This window comes from Oncorhynchus gorbuscha, linkage group LG17 (genome assembly GCF_021184085.1).
Source record: "Oncorhynchus gorbuscha isolate QuinsamMale2020 ecotype Even-year linkage group LG17, OgorEven_v1.0, whole genome shotgun sequence".
In the NCBI taxonomy this organism is placed as follows: Eukaryota; Metazoa; Chordata; class Actinopteri; order Salmoniformes; family Salmonidae; genus Oncorhynchus; species Oncorhynchus gorbuscha.
The window spans coordinates 51,896,181-51,921,009 of NC_060189.1; the positions used below are offsets into that span (position 1 = coordinate 51,896,181).

General features: G+C 42.9%; 3 protein-coding genes across 8 annotated transcripts in view; all 3 read left to right on the forward strand.

Annotated features, from left to right (window-relative positions):
* The window catches only part of LOC124001614 (gastrula zinc finger protein 5-1-like), a 532,153-nt gene that overhangs the window by 251,347 nt on the left and 255,977 nt on the right, over window positions 1–24,829 (forward strand). The window lies entirely within an intron of this gene.
* On the forward strand, window positions 788–21,467 carry LOC124001642 (zinc finger protein 69 homolog). Of its 2 annotated transcripts, XM_046308617.1 has the most exons (7): window positions 889–1,392; window positions 2,855–2,985; window positions 3,184–3,333; window positions 16,030–16,152; window positions 18,661–18,772; window positions 18,956–19,083; window positions 20,546–21,467. In XM_046308617.1, exons 1-7 carry the CDS (start codon window positions 1,140–1,142, stop codon window positions 20,597–20,599), a joined length of 951 nt encoding a protein of 316 aa, XP_046164573.1. In that variant the 5' UTR covers window positions 889–1,139; the 3' UTR covers window positions 20,600–21,467. The 2 variants fall into 2 exon arrangements, with proteins under 2 accessions (XP_046164572.1, XP_046164573.1); XM_046308616.1 differs by lacking the exon at window positions 20,546–21,467 and having other exon boundaries at window positions 788–1,392; window positions 18,956–20,400.
* LOC124001634 (zinc finger protein 7-like) overlaps window positions 24,120–24,829 on the forward strand; it is a 76,401-nt gene continuing 75,691 nt past the window's right edge. For 2 of the 4 annotated variants that reach the window (XR_006832828.1, XM_046308606.1), the window contains exon 1: window positions 24,121–24,630. Coding sequence is in view for 2 of the 4 variants with exons in the window: in XM_046308606.1 (XP_046164562.1) it covers window positions 24,348–24,630 (283 nt within the window). In the remaining 2 variants the exon portion in view is untranslated. Of the gene's footprint in view, window positions 24,631–24,829 lie in introns of all 4 variants that reach the window. The other 2 variants (XM_046308601.1, XR_006832827.1) reach the window with 2 other exon arrangements.

Below are 24,829 nucleotides of genomic sequence, written 5' to 3' on the forward strand. Positions count from 1 at the left end.
TTACTTTATTTTGTAGTGCCTAAAAGTGTTAATCTGTGATCTACGAAATGTTCTTAATCTATGAGCCGGAGATCGATTGCTCTGGTCTCCACCCATATTCCTGGGGAAAATCGCGGTCTTTTCTCATTGAACTAAATGTTGACTTGAGAATACAACACCGTATCACTCTCGTGATTATTTCTCCCCTGTTTTCAGGGGCGTAACACATGCACACATACCATTTGAGATGCAAAATACAATCGGAGACGCAAATGCATGTGCTTTGAGGTTCGCAGACCTTGTGGCATCAGCGTGCATAATCTGCAGCATTAGTGGGTACTTAGTGGAAACACACTGCTTTCAGGGCAGGTCTACCAGTGACTAAATTCATTTTGATAGCAGGTTAGGAGAGTTATGTTAAGGTTAAAACCTCTTAAGGATCCAACCTTTTTTTCCCAATTTTCCTCTAAAATGACATCCAAATCTAACTGCCCGTAGCTCAGGACCTGAAGCAAGGATATGCATATTCTTGATACCATTTGAAAGGAAAAACTTGTATCAAGACTGCCCTAATAGCTACTGTAAATTGGACATTCCAGTTAGATTAACACGAATTTAAGCTTTCTGCCCATATCAGATGTCTATGTCCTGGGATTTGTTTTGTTACTTACAACCTCGTGCTAATCACATTAGCCTACGTTAGCTCAACTGTCCCGTTGCGGGGGACACTGGTCGCACAGTTAAGGAAAAGGTTAGCTAAAATGCTCAAATTATCCTAGTCCCTACTCGAAAATATCTAACTACAACCAGGCCTGCCCTGAGAACAGTCTTGTTTTCTACTAATACAATTATGCGCTGAATGTTTCTCTTTTCTTGTGACCAATGTGCAGTCCGCACTCCGACCTGCAAAGGGCAGCAATACAGCGTTAAGTCTGACGGAAATCCACACGAAGAAGAAGTAAACTGAAGTGAACAGTGACTGAACCGTTTCCACGTTGGCGTTTTTATTGTTATTTAGACGTTTATTAACACCCTGGAACTCAACATATTACTAATTTAACTACACAGCATCACATACTTACAAGGTAGTGTTTAATTCGAGTTGGAGACCGGACTTGGTTGATAAATGTTATCTAGTTAACGCTAGCTAGCTGCTAACAATGGCTAACTGTATGATTTTTCACACTCAAATAGCCTCCATCATGGAGGTACTAGCAAATGCAGCCGTGGCAGATATCTGTAAACTCGTAGACGACGACTATGCAGTGTTTCGTTTGGAAATAACTCAAAGCCAGAAAGAAAACAGGGCATTGCGGAGGAAACTACAGCTACTGGAACTGAAGGTGGCACGGGAGCGCGCAGAAGGGACCAGTAGTGTCAAGATCCTCGACCGATACAGAGGAATGCCAAGAGGTACAATTTGCAATAGGCGGGGGCTGTCTCCCTGTTACCTAGAATTAGACTCAGGGATAGATTTATGATTTTTTTTTATATTGTTATAGACACCACCCCCATCGGCACACCATATTTTTTTGTAAACAAATCAGTGCACCAAGATGCAATTCGACACGTGTTAAGTTATGTGGAAGTCAAAGCCCCATTATAATAAAGCCATAATAACATTTGTGATGTGGCATAGGCTACAGTTTTCAGGATTTCCACACATTTGTAAGCAGGGTCCTTTAAAAAAAAGCCTTTTAAAATACTAATTTCACGCAATTCTACTTCATTTACATGACAAAATACATGAGCTAAATCGTTTTTAATATCACATAACTGAGTGGCTACACTGACAAACAGAGATAAATCTGGTCTTGAATTGGAACCAAAAAATTGCCCAGGCTCACCTAATGATGAAGATGAAGCCATAGGCTACTACTCCCAGTGATGGCCGATGTGCTCCTCTTGGCAATAGCCTATCTCAAGATGAGCTACTTAGAAAAACAGTGCTACTGTTAGCAAGAAATTGGGAGCCACAGCCAACCATAGAAATATAATCATAGATGGCAGTTCCCATTCAAGTCATGAGTGGTTTAAATCCACTTGTTGAATCTATGCCAAGGTGCATTGAAGCCGTTCTGGCAGATCTTGATGGCCCAACACCCTTTTTAAGACACTTTATGCTGGTGTTTCCTTTGTTTTGGCAGTTTACCTGTATGTGCTTGTGATCAAATGTAATCCTGTTATTTTTTTTTAGAAACTATTGAGCCTCTGTGGTTAAACTATGCTCTCTGTTGTATTTTGAACATTGAGGGTGGGCTCCTGTGGTTGGATAAAAAATAAATCTATTTGCCTCTTGGGCCCAGTCCCCGACTCACACAATTGGCCAGTCACATTTCTTTATTATGCAGTTTATTTTATTAATCAGTTACCCAATCAAGGTGCCCCCCCCCCATCTGATGATTAGCAGAGTGGCAGCAACAGGCTGTCTACACTCATTGAGAGCGGGCCCCTGAATCCTCCTGTAGTTGACGGTTGCAGTAAAAAACAAAACATTTTTGCGGTCTGTTGGTCCGCTACGGGTCTGAGCCTAGGTGCTTCATCCTCAGTAAGCCCCTGCATTAATCTGTCCCTGACTGGGGTTGGTCAGTTTTTGGATCGTATGCAATAATGCCCCTGATTACATAGCTAGCTATCTTGCACAAAGACTTTATCATATTCTAATTAGATTCCTGATTTACTGAATTACCTATTATTTACTATGGAAAGAATAATGCAAGGAACATAATCAATCAATCTATAAATCGGATATCAAGAAGTTATGCAAAGTCATCCTGACCAATTCTAGACAGTGTTAGAACTGTCAATATTGTACAATATAGCGTTCAGCATTGACAGTACCTAACCACCTCTTTTTCCCCAATCACTCTCTTAGGTGAAGGACATCTCACTGGAGGCCACAGGAGCTTTGTGAAGCCAACAGGACACAATACATCGAGAGATGACCAACCAATCACTGTTGATGAGGGGAGTGGAACCTCAACCCATCATGTTACCATGATAGAGGTTAGTGTAATAGTATTACATCAAAATTACAGTACATCAAATGTGTTTAGTTTATTTCAGAAAGGCTCCCCTCAGCTATTCATATGATTACATGTACATCCTTATTTATCTGCCATAGGAGAGTTTGAGACTTCACTATGACATTGTTATCCAATTTCAGTCATGTATCGGTAATAACCTCCGCTCTTCATCTGTCAGTCTGCAGAGGCTGCAGGTCCTGGATTCAAGCAGGATAGCCCTGAAGTAGAGGACCCACAACACAGTAGAGACATCCAGACTGGAGTGACTGGAGCACCCCTTGTAGCCACGGAGGTCCCCACCCCCGTCGCCCAACGCAGCATCACGGAGGTCAGTGGAACGCCGAACGCCATCCTCAAGTCAGAGACAGACACAGAGACTTTAATTGTAACACACAGGCTCTTAAACACAGCAACTGACCACAGATCAGACCCAGACAGACTGGGGCTTGGGACACTGGGCTGTCCTGCTCCAGACTCAGAGTACTTACCGGTATTTCACCAGAGCCAGAGGATGGTTCATTCCTGTGGGGATGGGGATGGTGACACATTAGACACGGGTGTTGATGATCTGTCTTGTTCTTACACTTCAGAGATGGACCCAGGCAACATATCCTTGGGTTTAGAGAGACAGACTGATCTGTCTAGAGGGGACTGGAACCGGTACAGTAGTAGTGTATACTCTGAAGGGTACCAAGATGAGAAAGGGGAGGTTATAGTCGTAGATGAGGTGACTGTGAAAGTGGAGGGCGACGCTCCTCCTACATGGAATGCAGATAGTCACCAAGGAGACAGACACTCACAGGGCAGAGATTTCTTACATTACAGAGAAAGCTTAGAGACAAATACAAATATTGTCACCCACTCCCCTTTACACGAGTTCAAGGATCGCGACCCAGTATCCACGATGATGGCGCCTTCCGATTCACTCGACCGTGTCCTTTTCGATCAGGTATTGAACTCAAACGACCAAAGAGCCAATGCTCGGGGAGGGGGAACAACATCAAGCAATAGTAAAGAGAAACGGTTCCTCTGCATGTTCTGTAACAAAGGCTTCAGCAGCCCCCAGAAGGTGAAGATCCACCAGAGGGTCCACACAGGGGAGAAACCCTTCAGCTGTACCCAGTGTCACATGCGCTTTGCCCAGGCTGGTCACCTGAAGAGGCACCAGATGGTCCATACAGGGGAGAAACCCTACAGCTGCCCCCAGTGTGAGAAGAGATTCTCCCGCCAGGAACAGCTGAAGATGCACCTGAAGGTCCACATGGGATAGAGGCTGTTTGCCTGTACTCAATGATGGAAGAGATTAGCGAGATTAGCGAAGCTACCTCAGGATACACCAGCAGAAAAACCATTCCACTCTTTAACATGGAAAGTAACCATTCCACTCAATAGCTTCTGATGTTTAAATCAATCCCTGCATTAAAGACAAAGATGCAATTTCATTGTTGTCATCAGAAAACATCCACATATACATTTGGAATAATGAGATTTAGACTAACAGTGTTGAGTGTTCCTGGGTAGAATATTTTATCCAGACATTGTGTGATATATATAAGCCTAAAAAAGTCTGTTACATATTGTGTTTGTACTGTGTAGGCTATATGATGTTCACAAATGCCTGTTTCATTACTTATGTTCAAGTACTCTATTTTTTTCCCAACATAGTTTTAATGAGAAATGTATGCAGTTTATCAAGTTCATGTAGATTTTTAGTTGAGACTAGTTGAGACTAGTGACGGGTGCATTTTCATGTTTTCGCATGACAATGCCCCTGTGCATAAAGCGAGGGTCATACAGAAATAGCTTGTCAAGATCAGTGTGGAAGAATTTGACTGGCCTGCACAGAGCCCTGACCTCAACCCCATCCAACACCTTTGGGATGAATTGAAATGCCGGCTGCTAGCCAGGGCTAATGGCCCAACATCAGTGCCTGACCTCACTAATGCTCTTGTGGCTGAATGGAAGCAAGTCCCTTCAGAAATGTTCCATCATCTAGTGGAAAGCCTTCCCAGAAGACTGGAGGCTGTTATAGCAGGAAAGGGGGACCATATTAATGGCCATGATTTTGGAACGAGATGTTTGACGAACAGGTGCCACATATTTTTGGTCATGTAGTGTATTTAAGTAGAGCAAATTGATATATATAATCCCGAAATCAGCTAACTGTCAACAGTAGAACAAAGCTTAAAATGATGTTTGAGTGAAAATTAATGGTGATGCTTCAGGACCATCAGTTGATTAACAGATGTAGGCCTACTGTAGAATGATAAACTTTCCTCCAGTGTGGATGCTGACCCACGTTTTACAGTTGGGCTATTGTCAAATGAGTTATGGTCTTTGGTGTGGATATTATTTTGTAAATCTGTCGAGATGCTTATGCGTTTCAACGTACCCAAAGACGATTTAGTTGAGCCGAGACACTTTTCTCTGATGTGTAAATTATCAGACTATTCGTTTTACTTCTTGAAAACATTGAAATAAATGCAACTCGTGAGGCTTGGAGCGGGAGTGCTCTGTTTTAGACCACTGCGCTACGGCAGGTCACAATGCTCTTGTAAACACTAAGAATGTTATGGATACTCACTCCCCAGTAGGAGCAGTCCTCCATAGGATTGAATGGAATTCTACTGTATTTCAATAAAGGACAAAATTACATGTATTTAAATATTTGTTGTTGTTGTAGTGGGGACAGTAACATAAGTGATCTCAAAGTATACTTTAAGGAAAATTTCTTTACATATTCCTTTTTGTTTTTGTTTATTGCACATAATATAATAACATATTTCGCATTAATGTGTCTGTAATTAAATACATGTGGAAAAAATGAATGTGGACATTAATAAATGCATTTATATAGCTTCCCCAAAAAAATGTTTTACAATGGTGGGGGAGTTCCAAGATGGAGGCACAGTAGCTTCAACACAGTGCCCCCAAACAGTCGTCTAGTGTACAGTAGGGAGAACAAGTATTTGATACACTGCCGATTTTGCAGGTTTTCCTACTTACAAAGCATGTAGAGGTCTGTCATTTTTATCATAGGTACACTTCAACTGTGAGAAAATCCAGAAAATCACATTGTATGATTTTTAAGTAATTAATTTGCATTTTATTGCATGACATAAGTATTTGATACATCAGAAAAGCAGAACTTAATATCTGGTACAGAAATCTTTGTTTGCAATTACAGAGACGTACGACATACGTTTCCTATAGTTCTTGACCAGGTTTGCACACACTGCAGTAGGGATTTTGGCCCACTCCTCCATACAGACCTTCTCCAGATCCTTCAGGTTTTGGGGCTGTCGCTGGCAATACGGACGTTCAGCTCCCTCCAAAGATTTTCTATTGGGTTCAGGTCTGGAGACTGGCTAGGCCACTCCAGGACCATGAGATGCTTCTTACGGAGCCACTTCTTAGTTGCCCTGGCTGTATGTTTCGGGTCGTTGTCATGCTGGAAGACCGAGCCACGACCCATCTTCAATGCTCTTACTGAGAGAAGGAGGTTGTTGGCCAAGATCTCGCGATACATGGCCCCATCCATCCTCCCCTCAATACGGTGCAGTCATCCTGTCCCCTTTGCAGAAAAACATCCCCAAAGAATGATGTTTCCACCTCCATGCTTCACGGTTGGGATGGTGTTCTTGGGGTTGTACTCATCCTTGTTCTTCCTCCAAACACGGTGAGTGGAGTTTAGACCAAAAAGCTATTTTTGTCTCATCAGACCACATAACCTTCTCCCATTCATTTACATTTACATTTAAGTAATTTAGCAGACGCTCTTATCCAGAGCGACTTACAAATTGGTGCATTCACCTTATGACATCCAGTGGAACAGCCACTTTACAATAGTGCATCTAAATCTTTTAAGGAGGGGGGGGGGTGAGAAGGATTACTTTATCCTATCCTATGTATTCCTTAAAGAGGTGGGGTTTCAGGTGTCTCCGGAAGGTGGTGATTGACTCCGCTGTCCTGGCGTCGTGAGGGAGTTTGTTCCACCATTGGGGAGCCAGAGCAGAGAACAGTTTTGACTGGGCTGAGCGGGAACTGTACTTCCTCAGTGGTAGGGAGGCGAGCAGGCCAGAGGTGGATGAACGCAGTGCCCTTATTTGGGTGTAGGGCCTGATCAGAGCCTGGAGGTACTGAGGTGCCGTTCCCCTCACAGCTCCGTAGGCAAGCACCATGGTCTTGTAGGGGATGCGAGCTTCAACTGGAAGCCAGTGGAGAGAGCGGAGGAGCGGGGTGACGTGAGAGAACTTGGGAAGGTTGAACACTAGACGGGCTGCGGCGTTCTGGATGAGTTGTAGAGGTTTAATGGCACAGGCAGGGAGCCCAGCCAACAGCGAGTTGCAGTAATCCAGACGGGAGATGACAAGTGCCTGGATTAGGACCAGCGCCGCTTCCTGTGTGAGGCAGGGTCGTACTCTGCGGATGTTGTAGAGCATGAACCTACAGGAACGGGCCACCGCCTTGATGTTAGTTGAGAACGACAGGGTGTTGTCCAGGATCACGCCAAGGTTCTTAGCGCTCTGGGAGGAGGACACAATGGAGTTGTCAACCGTGATGGCTAGATCATGGAACGGGCAGTCCTTCCCCGGAAGGAAGAGCAGCTCCGTCTTGCTGAAGTTCAGCTTGAGGTGGTGATCCGTCATCCACACTGATATGTCTGCCAGACATGCAGAGATGCGATTCGCCACCTGGTCATCAGAAGGGGGAAAGGAGATTAATTGTGTATCGTCTGCATAGCAATGATAGGAGAGACCATGTGAGGTTATGACAGAGCCAAGTGACTTGGTGTATAGCGAGAATAGGAGAGGGCCTCTGGATCATCCAGATGGTCATTGGCAAACTTCAGACGGGCCTGGACATGCGCTGGCTTGAACAGGGGAACCTTGCGTGCGCTGCAGGATTTTAATCCATGACGGCGTAGTGTGTTACTAATGGTTTTCATTGAGAATATGGTCCCAGCTCTCTTCAGGTCATTTACCAGGTCCTGCCGTGTAGTTCTGGGCTGATCCCTCACCTTCCTCATGATCATTGATGCCCCACGAGTTGAGATCTTGCATGGAGCCCCAGACCAAGGGTGATTGACCGTCATCTTGAACTTCTTCCATTTTCCAATAATTGCGCCAACAGTTGTTACCTTCTCACCAAGCTGCTTGCCTATTGTCATGTAGCCCATCCCAGCCTTGTGCAGGTCTACAATTTTATCCCTGATGTCCTTACACAGCTCTCTGGTCTTGGCCATTGTGGAGAGGTTGGAGTCTGTTTGATTGAGTGTGTGGACAGGTGTCTTTTATAGAGGTAACGAGTTCAAACAGGTGCAGTTAATACAGGTAATGAGTGGAGAACAGGAGGGCTTCTTAAAGAAAAACTAACAGGTCTGTGAGAGCCAGAATTCTTACTAGAGAGTTGCTAGTGCGCGATGGGACAAGGACATCCCAGCCAAACCCTCCACTAACCCGGACAATGCTGGGCCAATTGTGCGTCCCCTAATGGGCCTCCCGGTCGTGGCCGGCTGCAACACAGACCGGGATCGAACCGGATCTGTAGTGAACTCTCAAGCACTGCAGTACCTTAGACCGCTGCACCACTCGGGAGGCCCCAAGATTCAACAACTGTGGTGTCAACGAAGTGCAATTGGTGCTCCCAGTTCAGGAGACCACCATGTTCAACAGCTAAAATTGTATTGGAGCTGTCCATGGCAGGTTGTTTATTTTATTTTACCTTTATTTAACTAGGCAAGTCAGTTAAAAACAAATTCTTATTTTCAATGATGGCCTAGGAACAGTGGGTTAACTGCCTGTTCAGGGGCAGAACGACAGATTTGTACCTTGTCAGCTCGGGGGTTTGAACTTGCAACCTTCCGGTTACTAGTCCAACGCTCTAACCACTAGGCTACCCTGCCGCCCCGAGGTTGGGGAGAAAGATTTTTTTTTAAATAAAGGGGTGGGGAAAAAAGGTCAAATTCATTAAAGGAATCGATCAGTGGTCTACAGCCGGAGCACTTTACTTAGACCGCTGTGCTACTCCAGGTCATAATGCTCTAACAAGAACTAAGAATGCTATGAATACTGATGAGACACAGGCATTTGTTTTAAACCTTCCCTAAACCACCATAGAATTGTGTTTGAGCTGTCCATGGTGGGTTGGGAAGAAATATACAGTACCGGTCAAAAGTTTTAGACACACCTACACATTCAAGGGTTTTTCTTTCATTTTTAACTATTTTCTACATTGTAGAATAATATTGAAGGGATCACAACTCTGAAATAACATCTGGAATCATGTTGTAATCAAAAGAGAGTTAAACAATTCAAAGTAGCCACCCGTGGTCTTGATGACAGCTTTGCAAACTCTTGGCATTCTCTCAGTGGGCTTCAGTCGCTTGCAGTAGGCCTACTAAGGCGGAGGGGGTGAAAGACCAGCTGGTCGTACTTCAGGTATGCAATGTTGCCTCTCTTGTGCTGTTCAATGAGTCGTGGCAGCGGATCCTTCCTTTTGAGGCGTACCTTTTCGGAGAAGTCTTCATTGATGAAGAACAAATAAGAACTGAGCTCTTTGGCCATGCACACCAGTGGTGGGTTTGGCGTTAAAATGAAAATGCATAAGCAGATGAGAACCCCAGGCCCACTGTAATATATGGTGGCAGATATTTGATGTTATGGGGTAGTTTTGCTTCCACTGGTCCTGTGGCCCTTGTTAAGGTCAATGGCATCATGAACTTTACTCAGAACCAGGACATTTTAGCCAATAACCTGGTTGCCTTTGCCAGAAAGCTGATAGTTCAAATGGATCTTCCAGAAAGACAATAACCCAAAGCACACATCAACATCCACAAAGATTGACCACAGAATCTGTCTCCAAACTCAAATCCCATCGAATACCTGTGGTTTGAATTGAAGAGGGCAATCCATAAGCACAAAAGGAGGATGTCAAGGATCTGGAAAGATTCTGTACTGAGGAATGGTCTAAGATCGTTCCCAATGTGTTCTCCAATCTCATAAAACGTTTTAGAAAAAGTCTCAGTACCGTTATCCTCGCAATGTGAGGTATTGAAGACATGGATGTCAATCATTTTGACCCCTATATTTTTGAGAAAGAAAAATATTACTTGTTAAAGAACATCTCTTTCTCTGAGCAATTGTATTAGTATAAAATAACATACACTTCCTATTTTTTGCATACAATATAGCTCAGTAAATTAATTATGTACTGTATTTTATAGTCATTTTTGCTCATTTTTATCAAGGGTGTCAATAATTTCATACACCACTGTGTCTTCCCTCAGATGCATTATGATGCAACAAGCGCAAAACATTTGAACAGAAATGACAATTATGACAATAACTGTTTCCATTTGTGTGACAAATAATCGTTACCCCAAATTCCATAATAGTCAGCCCTGCGTGCAACCATTGGTCGATGCTTGCAACGTCTGAGCAGGGGAGCTCGACCATGATGTGGTTAGCTGATACGTCAAATGCCTATCCAGGTGTTGTAAGGTGTCAGCAACCTATGAGCAGAGGTTGGACAAGAGATACATAGATTTCCGTCATACCTTGTCCATAGACTGGTTTCCTTGCCCTGTAAGCAATGTTTAATTGTGTAATTTGGGTGAACTATCCCTTTAAATCTAACCTATAACCTGACCCATCACTTTATGTATTACTGCCCCATAGTGGCAAGAAGTGGAAGAAAAAAAAATTCTACAACTTCAACTAAATAAAAACTAGTAAATCAGATCTGAAAAACAATTTCAAATAAAAATCTTAAAATTAATAGAAATAGAAAGTAATATAAAACCCACAAACTATAACATTGTTAGGAAGACAATGTATTTATTTAAGGGGATTTATTTAAGATGCTCTTTCAAGTGGTAGGGTTTCAGACTTTTTTGGAAGATGAGCATGGACTGGTACCACCATTGGGGTGTCAGGACAGAGAAGAGCTTTGACTGGGCTGAGCGGGATCTGATCCCCCATAGTGGTGGGACGGCCAAGAGACCAGTGGCAGAACGGAGTCCTCAGGTGGGGTGTAGGGTTTGAGCACAGCCTGAAGGCAGGGAGGGGCACTTCCCCTTGCTGCTATGTAGGCAATCACCATGGTCATGTCGTGGATGGGAGCTTCGACTGGAAGGCAGTGGATTGTGCGGAGGAGCGGGGCGACATGGGGGTCATTCCACCTCAAAAGCACAAGATAGAGGATTTCGACACCCACCATCCCAGATTGTTCTGAAAACGTTTCTGTTGGATATAGATAATATTAGCTTTCCTGCAACATTATTTTGTTGAAATACAATTAGATCTCTGAGAAATTCAACTAATTGATTGCACCCCAACAATGAGTATATAGTATCAGTTCTCTGTCTGACAAGTAGCATGTGTCATGACTGTCCTGCTCGGCTCAGGTTACCAACGACCACAATCCTGCAGAGAGTTCATCCCCAGCAGAGGAGAAGGGATCTCAAGGGATAGGAGGATGTGGGGGTTTTATGACCCCTCACGCCCATGGTAAATCTTAGGCCACAGACAAATTCCTTTTGTCCTGTCACTATGGAGAACCAGCCTCAGAACATTAAACATTAAATAAAGGGGCTTTGGAACAATGGTTTCCGTCAGCCACAATGGTGGTCATGACGATAGAGGGAATATGAAAATGTATGTCATTTTTGTTTTGTTATTAAAGGTTCATAGATGACGTTATTACGAAAACATTGGAACGTTAAGAGTTTTCCTAGTATATGTTTGATGTTTATACATTGTACGTTGTATGGAAAATGTCCAAATCAAAGAGAATGTTTTGGTAAAGATGAAATGTGAAGTCAGTTGTCTAAAATTGGATTTGAGTAAAATCTAGACCTCTTAACTTGGTACGCCAAGAGAATTGCCCTAAAGGCGGTTATGCCCACTTCTGACCCGAGGGTATAAAACCTGTGAGTGAAGAATTAACAGATTAACAGACTAAGTGACCCAAGCTGTAGCCGAGGCCTAAAAAAGTCAACGAACCCAAAACTCAACCCAAGGTTGAAGACAAAGAAATCTTTTTCTACCCAAGCTACGGATGAGTAGCTGTGTCTAAGCGGGTGAATTCAAGCCAGACCACCTAGCCTCCACTCTCCATTGAATCGTGGTATCTACACTGTTTCATTCCTATGCTGTGAGCTCTGAGCTACAGAGCTAGCTGTATGTCCTCAGAAGACCCCTTCCAGAGCAAGGGCTAGGAAACAGACCACTAAGCCAAAAGGACACTGACATCGTAAGGACAACCAGAGAGTTGCGCCGGAGAAGTGTGTCATTGACCAGCCTAAACGGTCCAAGCGGACCTTCCCATCTGAGACCTCCCACACGTAATTACATCATTATATTTTGACCCATAAGAGCGGCAGGTTGGGGCAAGGGTTAAAATAAGCATAGCTGACAAATTCACCCAAATATATGTCTCTCGTGTACTTTCTCTTTTTCTCTCTCTTTTAAATCCCCATTTTGGGTAACACGCGCCATAGTGTGTTGGCCCGTTATACTAAGTTCTAATCAATAGCCTAGAATGTGTTTTTGTGTATGTGTGTCTTTTATCATCATTTTAGCTTTTTAGTAAATAAATACTCAACTAAGATTAGTGTGGTACGAACTCATTGGTGAGACCCGGGTCTGTGCAGATTCCCGGATTATGCGGCGTTCAGAATGAGACTGTAGAGGAAACTGATTAATTAGTGACTGTTGTAAAATCGATATTCTGATATTCTTTGAGTTAATTTGGGAAATAGAAACTCAATCAAACTAATTTTCCCATGGTGCCCCAGGTTAATGAGTTAATAATTGCTTGATTCAGTTAATCACGCAATTAGAAACCTTTAATCATTTGTTGAGCAACAATCGTCACATTAACTAATACAATGTCACGACACGTGGTTGGAGTTGCGGCTTGGAGTATTGTTTCATTGTCCTATGTAATCTCAGTGAAACATTTTTTTTTGGGGGGGGGGGTTTAATCATCTAATAGCAGGAACAGCACAATCTAGTGGTCAGAACCTAGTAATATCAGGATGTAGAATGGGACATAAACAACTAAAATTACTAATTTCCCTGAACAGGGGAAAAAAAACATGCATTTAAACAATAATACATTACATAGGATGAAGAAACCATACTCTAAGCCGCAGCTCCATACTACATGTCAGATAGAGAACTGATACTATATACTCATTGTTGGGGTAGGATTGGTGTGGAGTTTGGGTGGCTTTTGACCAGTATGTTTCTTCATGTCTTTGTTAGAAATGTTTTTGTCCCAAATCAAATGATAGGTACTGTATTTATTGAATTTTATATGAATCCTATAAATTAAAATGGGCAATTTGGGTGCAATCAATTAGCTTAATTTCTCAGGATTCAATTATATTTCAACAAAATAATGTTGCAGGAATGCTAATCTTGTTTCTAACTACAGAAATGATGGTGGGTGTCATGGCTTGCAGAAATGACATAGAACAACCCATGGGAGAACTTGGGAAGGTTGAACACCTGGCGGAATTCTAGATAAATTGCAGGGGTTTGATGGCACAAATAGGGAGCCCAGCCAAAAGAGTTGCAGTAGTCTAGATGGGAGATGACAAGAGCCTGGATTAGGAACTCCACTGCTTCCTGTGTGAGGAAGGGTCGTACTCTACTGATGTTGTAAAGCATGAACTTGCAGGAGAGAGTCACTGATTTGATGTTTGCAGAGAATGACAGGGTGTTGTCCAGGGTCGCGCCAAGGTTCTTTGCACTGTGGAGTTGTCAACCATGATGGAGAGGTCTTGGAGTGGGCAGGCCTTCCCCGGGAGGAGGAGCAGCTTCGTCTTGTTGAGCTTGAGATGATGGACCGACATCCCAGCAGAGATGTCTGCAAGGCACACAGAGATACACGTGTATGTGTGGTTTTCATATGGTGTATTACACACACTAACAAACACCTAATGTTCACGTCAAAATAGTTTAGTCGGGTTTGTCTGATGATGACGTTTGACTTCTCATATCTGACTCCTGTTTACCAACATCATATTTATGTCCACCATGATGGGTTTGACAACAATGAAGTCATTATGTGACTACAGTATAGGACTCAAACGTAGTGGAGATGGGTAAACACTCCATGTTGAAAGTGTGTTTATCTGTGTGTGTGTCTGTACATACAATGGGGCAAAAAAGTATTTAGTCAGCCACATTTACATTTACATTTAAGTCATTTAGCAGACGCTCTTATCCAGAGCGACTTACAAATTGCATTGTGCAAGTTCTCCCACTTAAAGATGAGAGAGGCCTGTAATTTTCATCATAGGTACACTTCAACTATGACGGACAAAATGAGAAAAAAAATCCAGAAAATCACATTGTAGTATTTTTTATGAATTTATTTGCAAATTATGGTGGAAAATAAGTATTTGGTCACCTACCAACAAGCAAGATTTCTAGCTCTCACAGACCTGTAACTACTTCTTTGAGGCTCCTCTGTACTCCACTCGTTACCGGTATTAATGGCACCTGTTTTAACTTGTTATCAGTATAAAAGACACCTGTCCACGACCTCAAACATTCACACTCCAAACTCCACTATAGCCAAGACCAAAGAGCTGTCAAAGGACACCAGAAACAAAATTGTAGACCTGCACCAGGCTAGGAAGACTGAATCTGCAATAGGTAAGCAGCTTGGTTTGAAGAAATCAACTGTGGGAGCAATTATTAGGAAATGGAAGACATATAAGACCACTGATAATCTCCCTCGATCTGGGGCTCCACGCATGATCTCACCCCGTGGGGTCAAAATGATCATAAGAACGGTGAGCAAAAATCCCAGAACCACACAGGGGACCTAGTGAATGCCCAGCAGAGAGCTGGGACCATCAGTAACACACTACGCCGCCAGGGACTCAAATCCTGAAGTGCCAGACGTGTCCCCCTGCTTAAGCCAGTACATGTCCAGGCCTGTCTGAAGTTTGCTAGAGCGCATTTGGATGATCCAGAAGAAGATTGGGAGAATGTCATATGGTCAGATCAAACCAAAATAGGACTTTTTGTTAAAAACTCAACTCGTCGAGGACAAAGAATGCTGAGTTGCATCCAAAGAACACCATACCTACTGTGAAGCTTTGGGGTGGAAACATCATGCTTTGGGGCTGTTTTTCTGCAACGGGACCAGGATGACTGATCCATGTAAAGGGAAGAATGAATGGGGCCATGTATCGTGAGATTTTGAGTGAAAACCTCCTTCCATCAGCAAGGGCATTGAAGATTAAATGTGGCTGGGTCTTTCAGCATGACAATGATCCCAAACACACCGCCCGGGCAACGAAGGAGTGGCTTCGTAAGAAGCATTTCAAGGTCCTGGAGTGGCCTAGCCAGTCTCCAGATCTCAACCCCATAGAAAATCTTTGGAGGGAGTTGAAAGTCCTTGTTGCCCAGCAACAGCCCCAAAACATCACTGCTCTAGAGGAGATCTGCATGGAGGAAAGGGCCAAAATACCAGCAACAGTGTGTGAAAACCTTGTGAAGACTTACAGAAAACGTTTGACCTCTGTCATTGCCAACAAAGGCTATATAACAAAGTATTGAGATAAACTTTTGTTATTGACCAGCGTAGCCTAGTGGTTAGAGCGTTGGACTAGTAACCGGAAGGTTGCGAGTTCAAACCCCCGAGCTGACAAGGTACAAATCTGTCGTTCTGCCCCTGAACAGGCAGTTAAGAATATAAGAATATGTTCTTAACTGACTTGCCTGGTTAAATAAAGGTTAAAAAAATAAATAAATAAAAAATACTTATTTTCCACCATAATTTGCAAATACATTCATTAAAAATCCTACAATGTGATTTTCTGGATTTTTTTTCTCATTTTGTCTGTCATAGTTTAAGTGTACCTATGATGAAAATGACAGGCTTCTCTCATCTTTTTAAGTGGGAGAACTTGCACAATTGGTGGCTGACTAAAAATACTATTTTGCCCGACTGTACCTGAGTGTATGACTGTGTAATCTGTATCACCTCTCACTTCCAGGAGGATGGTCCAGAGGTGCTGCTGGTGAAGGAGGAGAGGTGTGAGGAGGGTCTGGGGAACACTGAAGGACCCATGGACATGGAGGACAACCAGCAGCACAGGACCACATACAGTCTCACTGAGGTGAGCCCACTGTAAACTACTGGCTGAATGGTATTAGGTCGGGGCGTATTCCAATAAGCCGCTTAGAGTAGAAAATCAGTTGTAAGTGCTGAGAATAGAGAGATTTCACTCCAACTCTGGATAAGAGCGTCTGCTAAATGACTTAAATGTAAATGTAAAGTCTAATGGGTCAAAATATAAGCTATGCATGAAACCTCTTCAGTCATAAGAATCACACCTGGTTGACCGATATTTAGGAGACCTCTTGAGCTGTCCTAACCAGTTAAGAGTTACCAGCAGGTGTATTGATAATAGTACAATTCAGTGAGTCAGTGGTTCCTGAGCCACACGCAATTGCTTTGGAGTTGTTCATTCTTAAACGTCTAAGCTGTTGGGGGGGGGGGGGCTGTAAACTGAAAAACATGAATCAGATAAATATAGAAATTATTCTTTACTACTATAGCCCATAGAAATTGATTAACACATTCCTGAATGGCAAAACATTTAATCACAAGGAATAAGGTTTTGAAGTGTCTGTCCTATATCTAGGAGATATAAGAAAGCTCAGGAAATATATATATGTTTTTGACAAATATTTAACCCCTTATTTTTGTTGGCACAAAACTACCTCTGTACTTCCGTTCATTTTTATGGATTACCGTTAGAACAGTCCTGCGACAAGCGCATGCGGTGGATTGAGCCGCTGATATCTCAGGCTTAAATTGACGGATGTTACTTAGGTTGACGCATTGGTGCTCCAATACTCTCTAGGGCAGGAATGGGCGACTTTAATGGGGGTGAACTCATCATGAGGGGCTGCAGTGGCTCGTGGGTCCCACATAACCTCCCCCACCACCCCCTTTAAGCAAAACATTTTAAAATGTTGTTGTTTTAAAGCAAGTTTCCTGCAATTCTACACATTTTGCCATAGGGTGGTGGCAAATGTTTGCAGTTTTTAAATATGATAACTGATGATCAATGGGCCCCACCCGGTCGGTAATTCGACCTTGCTTACTACAAGTTTAGATAGTTGGCCTCTAGACTAATTGATCAATCTAAACATGTTTAGCTGACATGGGTTAATTGAGTGACTGAGGCACAACTACATTTCGAAATAGCTCCTTGTGGATTCTATTATTCTAACTCTCAACAGTATGTTGAGACCCTGGCTGAGTCCCTTCATTGCAGATAGATTGTGGGTTCTATCAATGTAATTGTCTGTATCATTTCCAATCCCCCATATATTTTTGTTTAATCTGAAAAAAAAAATAAATAAACATTTTTTATTTGACCCTAATCCTACCACTCCTCCCCTAATTTGAGTAAACTAATGGACAAGAACACTTTGGCCCAATATGTTTCCCATACCCGGGCGCGAACCAGGGACCCTCTGCACACATCAACAACAGTCATGCTCGAAGCATCGTTTCCTATCGCTCCACAAAAGCCGCGGCCCTTGCAGAGAAAGGGGAATTACTACTTCAAGGTCTCAGAACAAGTGACGTCACTGATTGAAATGCTATTTCGTGCGCACCACCGCTAACTAAGCTAGCGTTTCACTTCCGTTACACATGCATAGCCTAACCTTTTTTACAAATTCTGATGGTTGTTGAAAGTGGAATTTCTACAATATTACCGTTACGTCAAGACACTCGTCACTCCCATTTTAACAACTCTAAATCACTTTGGCACAGTAGCCTTGGGCATCAAGTCACCTGCTGCTGATAATGTTGCATACAACGTTTGTTTGAAAGGTTTATTATTTTCATCGAACACAATCAGTTAACATAAAGCCCTAAATGCCTTCAAATGCCCAATTTGGGCTTTTTTTTAACAACATTTTGCGCTCCAAAGGAATTACTTGAAATAACATGTACAGTAGGTAATTAAATAATCCAAAGAAAAACGTGTTTATTTATCAGGGTTTGGGTCAATTCCAGTCCTCTTCAATACTTTTCAATGAGAAAAATGTGGAATTGGAATTTGGTTTACTTTCTGAATTGACTGAAATTGAATTGACCCCAACCCTGTTATTCATTAGCCTTGTGGTTATTAGTATTTGGGCATTTCATGTGAAATAGGGCTGACAAAGGGAAGGGGCCCTTCACAGAAACATACTATAGTCCTCTAGGTTAAGATGATATAGCAATATCAACACATTCTTCTACCAACTCAAAAGTAATTGCATGTGGCACAGGAACCACTGACTCGCTGCGTTGTCCTATTACCAAGACAGCTGCTGGTAACTCTTAACTGGCTAGGACAGCTCATGAGGTCTCTTAAATATTTGTCGACTAGGTGGGACTCTTATGACTATAGAGGCTTAATGCATAGCTTCTATTTTGACCCATGAGTGTATGAGTAAAATGTATATATTCTCAACACGTCAAGTAATCAAATCAACTTTGCATGGTATAAAGTTAACTAACATGTTTGCGTAGTACTCATAGCAATCCCTCATTGCCCAATCAGGAGATGCTCATATCAGATTTCATGATCCAACATCTTCTCACTCTGTATCTCTTACAGTCAGTAGACATGGAGGATGGGAAGCCTGATCTGCTGCTGGTCAAAGAGGAGACAATAGAAGACGAACCAGAGAGCATTGACCTGCTGAGTGGACTAAAGATGGGGGAGCAAGGTAAGGGAGAAATACATATAGCCTCCATACAGTAATAGATCTTCAATGGGAATAGTGATGCATCTGGCTATCAACACAACGTATGTTTACATACAAAAACTACACATTGTAATGTATGAACTTGACCAGGTAATTGAGCCCCAAAAATAGTTTTAAAGTCTATTTTGTAACCTCTTCCTATAGGTGGTTGGCAGGAGGCTAACAGAGGAGACTGGGTCGCCATCTTGGATTCCCAGACCCAGACGGGTGCAGCCAAGGGCTCACGGAACAACATCACGGAGCAGGCCAGGACCAGACACGACATAGTGGAGGTCAGTGGATGGGACAGCGACCTCAACTCTGGGCTGGGGAACAACACTGTTAACCACAAACAGACAGTGGAACACAAAACATCATCTGAACTTAGTCTCCATGACAACGGAATGGCTGAGACCAGGGTGAGGCGTAGATTTGGTCTGCAGGGGCGAGGAGTTGTCTTTATGGGAACAGTCACAGACTCTGCTAGCAATGCTCCATCCTGCTCCTATAGTTGTGATTCAGACAGACTGGTGGGACCTCAGGTTAACCCCCTAACAGATGCTGCCTTCAGCCTGCCTTCTATAGGATCTATCAACTGGAACATGGTCCCTGCGACAACACAGACACGCCCTGGCCTTCATCCTCCTCACACTCTCCTAATGTCAAACCAAACCTCAGACAATGCCAGTGCCTCAACACTAAATAGCTACACAAGCCCATTGACAAATGACAGTAGTAGTGACGCTATCAGTAGATCTGGTGGCAAAGAGAAGCGCTTCCCATGTTCATTCTGTGGGAAAGCCTTCAGTTTCCGCAAACAGGTGGAGATCCACAAGAGGATGCACACAGGGGAGAAACCTTTCGGCTGCCAACTGTGCCGGGCCAGTTTTTCACAATCATCCAGCCTGAAGAGGCACCAGAGAGTCCACACAGGGGAGAAACCCTTCAGCTGTACCCAGTGTGAGAAGAGGTTCTCCCACCAGCACCATCTGAAGGTGCACCTGAAGATCCACACGGAGGAGAGGCCATTTGCCTGTACGCACTGCGGGAAGAGGTTCTCAGAGAGGAGATACCTCAGGATACACCAGCAGCAAATGCACACAGCCCATGTATAGAGTATAGTGACATGTGATGTAGTACTAGTTTGTTTGTAGTTAATTCTGTTGGTTTTGGATGTAGTAGGGAGCTGGATGAGGTGAACTGAGGAAAGAATGAGTATGATGAGACAGAGTAGATATGCTGGTGGTTGGTGTGATGGTGTGATGGTCTGATTAAGACTACCAACTTTTTTCCAGTTATTTGATGATAATGTTTTATAATGAGAAAATGATTGGGTCTTAAGTTTACTTGACATGAAGTCGTGAAGCTGTGTGTAATGTTGAACCTTTTCCAAAGTATTCTAAAATTAATTTGAACAAAACAAGGGTACCAGATTTACAGAAAAGGTTGTGTTACCATAGTGAGAAAAGTTATTGTACATGCCACGTATCGTTTTGTACAATAAAAGTACTGTACTTCACGTTATGTGAGTGTTTGACCATTTGACTGTGTGCTGACTCTGTATTTTTTTGGTCATTGCAGGGACTGAGTTTTCCTTATCTCAGTCAAACCAAAACATTATACTTAATTCTTAAATTGACACTTTTTTATATTTTTTATAATAAACTCCAATAGCTTCATATTGTTATTGTCTTGAATCACAGTGTTAGAGATGGGCTTGACTATGGTTTTAAAATATCATGTTTGTGTGTACAGTCTGCAGTCCATGAGGACCTGCTGATATCTGGTGTTGCTTGCGGGCGAGACTGAGCCTCTGAAGTGGCTGGTCAAAATCCCTGGCCCTTGATCAGAAGCCTTCGCTTTTCCTTCCCAAGTCAGAACAAGGACCCAACCACGAGTGACAGAGACTCCACCACCACACAGAACACAACCAGTGGACAAGTGGACTGAACAACCTCAGTCCTGGTGGTCATCAGAGAGACAGAGGCTCCAGTCAGGGATTCAGTCTGCAGCCCAGACCCTTCTCTTCACAGTCTCAGTGCTTGGTTACCCCACAAATACAGACAGGGTCAGGTTGATCGTTCACCATGAGAGGTACCTAGCCTATAACACGGCACACAATCCCAACAACACCCAAACAATGGCTAGTGGTCAAGGAGGGAGGTCAAATACTAACCACCTGAGGGTGGTGGCTGCTGCTACCTCTGGTGTCATTGGGTCATAACGTGGGAGGCCGAGCATTTGGACAGATACTGTCAACCTGTACGCCTGCTCTAAGTGTGGGAAGCGCTTTGCTGAGGCAAACTTTGTGAAGAGGCACCAGACCGTTCACACCAATGAGAAGCCCTTCAAGTGCAAACGATGTTACAAGAGCTTCTCCTTCCTGACTAACCTTACCAGACACAGGAGTGTCCACAACGGGGAGAAATTGTGGCAGTGTGGCTTGAGATGTTCACAGTGGATATCTGGGAACTATTCTTTAGCGCTGACATATTATAGTTATCATGTGAAGTGTCTTAGGGTAAGTGGGGTAATTAACCACATACCCCTCATTAACCCTTTGTTAACTTATCATTTGAAACAGTCTTGTGTAAATACATGTTTTTAGAGAGACAGTGAACCTAAGCTAGAACAAGTATAGTTGAATATTTACTTTACTGAGGTGATGCAAATGGAATAGTAATTTGATTATTTTCTACTATATTCTTGCTAACACACTGTTCTTTTTAAACAAGCCTGCTCTGCGCTTGAAATATACTGATGCATTTATTTGATGTGTAATGTAATAAGCGGCACCTTATTTCAAAGAACAGCGCGCAGACCTTTTTATTTAACCACACCCTTTGCGCTGCTATGAGGTAAACCAACAAGTTCACTGAAGAAAGCCGTTGGTGAGACGCTGGAGAGCGAGCGCAAGTTCTATTTAAAGCTGAAAGTGCGTTCAGTACAGTACTGAGAGGGATGAGTGGACAACAGTGAAGTCTAAGAACGGAACGAAAAGAGCTCAAATTGTTGTGTAAAGTGAGTCTGATGAATCGTTTATTTTTGGATCAAGTTTTTGGGATGAGGATGTTCACTTTGGAATTAATTTTGGAGTCAGGATGGTGAAGAAGTGAATGCAGTCAGTAACCAGGAGTGGTATATCTAAAGGGCAAAAGGAGCGTGCATTGTGGCTCGCGAAATCATCTACCCATGAAGTGGACAGCTTTGATTTTTCAGAACAGGGCAACGGTAAAAGTATCATCTCTGGCATCGCGACATTAGTATCTCAGGCTGAAAAGTCCAGGTGTAGTTCATGTACGTCTCTTGACCCGTATGGTGGATGGGGAAAACCGAGCAAATTTGATCTGTATTACTGTTGTTTATTAAGAGTATCTCCCGACCATGTAAAGCTGGGATATATTAGCGGACGTAACTCCACGGTGAAGGAAGTTTTCTGATGAACTTCACCACTTGTTGCCATCTTAGAGCAATGAGCAAACAGTCAGTGGGTGTATTTGATTAGCATTTACTGAAAAAGTAAGGATTTCAGCAAACAAATAAAGTCACAGAACCACCGTGGACAAACACGTGCAATGTGGGCGTTTTAATATATGTTGTTTTTGTTGAAAGTATTGACCTTGGGCGAATCGATGTAGTCGGAGCTAGATTCCACAAAGCCTGGTCTTGGCTCCACGCCTTAAGTTCATCAACACTGGTGGAAAATATATGCAATTGTCATATTTCAGTAAAAGTAAAGATACCTTGATAGAAAATTACTCAAGTAAAGGTCACCCAGTAAAATCCAAAGAATTTGGTTTTAAATATACTTAAGTATCAAAAGTAAATGTAATGGCTAAAGTATTGAAAGTGAACGTATAAATCATTTCAAAATCCATTTATTAAACAAACCAGATGGCACCATTTTTGTGTTTTTTTTATTTATTTACGGATAACCAGGGGCACACCAACATTAATTTACAAACTACGCATGCGTTTAGACAGCCGGCCAGAATTGAGCAATTTCCTGTCATGCTAGCGATTCAAAATGCAACGAGTACTTTGACTGTCACGGAAAATCTATGGAGTAAAACGTACTTTTTTTTTTTTTTTTGTAATGTAGGTTAGTAAAAGTAGTCAAATATAAATAGCAAAGTACAGACACCCCCAAAAATGACTTAACTACTTTACACCACTGTTCATCAGAAACTAACTTCACCTGGGAGTTTATTCCTCTCGGATAAATAAAAGCTACGCCATGAGAGCGTTCGTGGAAACGCGCGTTTCAAGTGTTTGCAGACTGGAGGGTATGTTATTGAAGAGTCTGAATGTAAAATGTTGCAACTGCGGTGGGCATCATATTGTAATGACCCGACTAGATCATAAAGGAACAATTGTCCAGACAGAGGCTTGAGTTTACGAATTGACGGTTTATTACACCAACTTTACACAGGCTACTGTTTGGGCCGTAGCACACGCCAAATAGATGACACAAGCCAATCGTGACGTTCTCTTGTGAAGCCCAGACGTAAGAGAGAGAGAACAAAAGCTGAACCTGGTCTTAACTTCCAATGCTCCACCCCCCTGCCCAACCCCCCTCCACGCCACTCCGCCAACCACCAGGATGCCCGGCATCAGAACATTCCAGGCATTCCCGTGATTGGCAGATAGCAGGTTGATTGACAGGTCGGACCCCGCGAACACCGGGTACTGGTCAGTACAACACAACCACCTCCTAGCCTAACACATAACACACAGCTGTCTGTGCGGGTCGCTACAATATTGTGAAAGAGGTTGAGGTGTCAATGATCAGGGCTGTCCAGCAGATCTTCTATGTGGAGCTGGGGAGAGAGTCTAATGGGCCAGTGGATGCATTTACAACAGTAAATGTTCCTCGTCATTCAAGAGATCTGGATACAGTCATTGTGTAGGTGGATTTTGTAACACTTATTGACACATGTATTAATTGTATTGTTCAAGTGTCCAATAAATCATTGTCTGTGACTGAAAAGTATTAGTGTTGTCTGTTCACACTGCTATGCTTTATCTTGGCCAGGTCGCAGTTGCAAATGAGAACCTGTTCTCAACTAGCCTACCTGGTTAAATAAAGGTAAAATAAATAAAAATGAGGAGCATCAATATTTCCTGGCAGAAGCACGGGCAAGGATACTGTCGTTGGGAGATGGCACGACCTCCCAGGCTCTTTTCTAAGCCTGTGTAGGGACCTAATTAGAATGTTTGATTTGAACAGAAGAGCAGGTTGAATTCGAAGTTTATTATTTTTTTTGTCGTTTGACTTATCCACCCATTCAGTAGGTGGCGGCATGCACTTCAAATTGTTGCGAAAGCCATTAAACCAGAGAGGAAGAATAAACGAATTCGTCAGTATAAACGGAAGTTAACATTGACCCAAGAACAATCTTACATTTAGCGTTTTTATTGTTATTTCGACGTTTATTAACACCCTTGAACTCAAAATGAATCCCTCGACTGCACATCATCAATTATTTACACCTGGTAGTCTTTAATTCGCGTTGTCGACAGGACGATATGTTTTCTAGCTAGCTAGCTGCTAACAATGGCTAACTGTATGGTTTTTCACACTCAAATAGCCTCCATCATGGAGGTGCTAGCGAATGCTGCTGTAGCAGAGATCTGTAAAATCGTGGACGACGACTATGCAGTGGTTCGTTTGGAAATAACTCAAAGCCATAAAGAAAACAGGGGATTGCGGAGGAAACTACAGCTACTGGAAATGAAGGTGGCACGGGAGCGCGCAGAGAAGACAGCGCGGGAGCGCGTCCTCGCCAGTCGTCCCAGTAGTGTGAAACTCCTCGACCGATATAGAGGATTGGCAAGAGGTACATTTTGATGTTGCCGAGGCTGTCGCCCCGTTCCTCTCTGCGCATGTGTTCAGATGTGTGACCCAGAATTGGATTTTGTTCAGTGTTTGGATAGTATGCAATATTTACCCTGTTTACCTAGCCATCTTGCAATTTTTTTTTTTTTACAAAATATCATATTCTATATAATATTGTAACCAGATTCTTAATTTACTTA

Bases quoted from the DNA above. Each gene is read 5' to 3' on its own strand.
- LOC124001642 (XM_046308616.1), top strand. From the start codon at position 1,140: ATGGCTAACTGTATGATTTTTCACACTCAAATAGCCTCCATCATGGAG. The intron at 1,393-2,854 runs GTACAATTTGCA...TCACTCTCTTAG, and splicing joins ATACAGAGGAATGCCAAGAG to GTGAAGGACATCTCACTGGA. The intron at 2,986-3,183 runs GTTAGTGTAATA...TTCATCTGTCAG, and splicing joins ATCATGTTACCATGATAGAG to TCTGCAGAGGCTGCAGGTCC.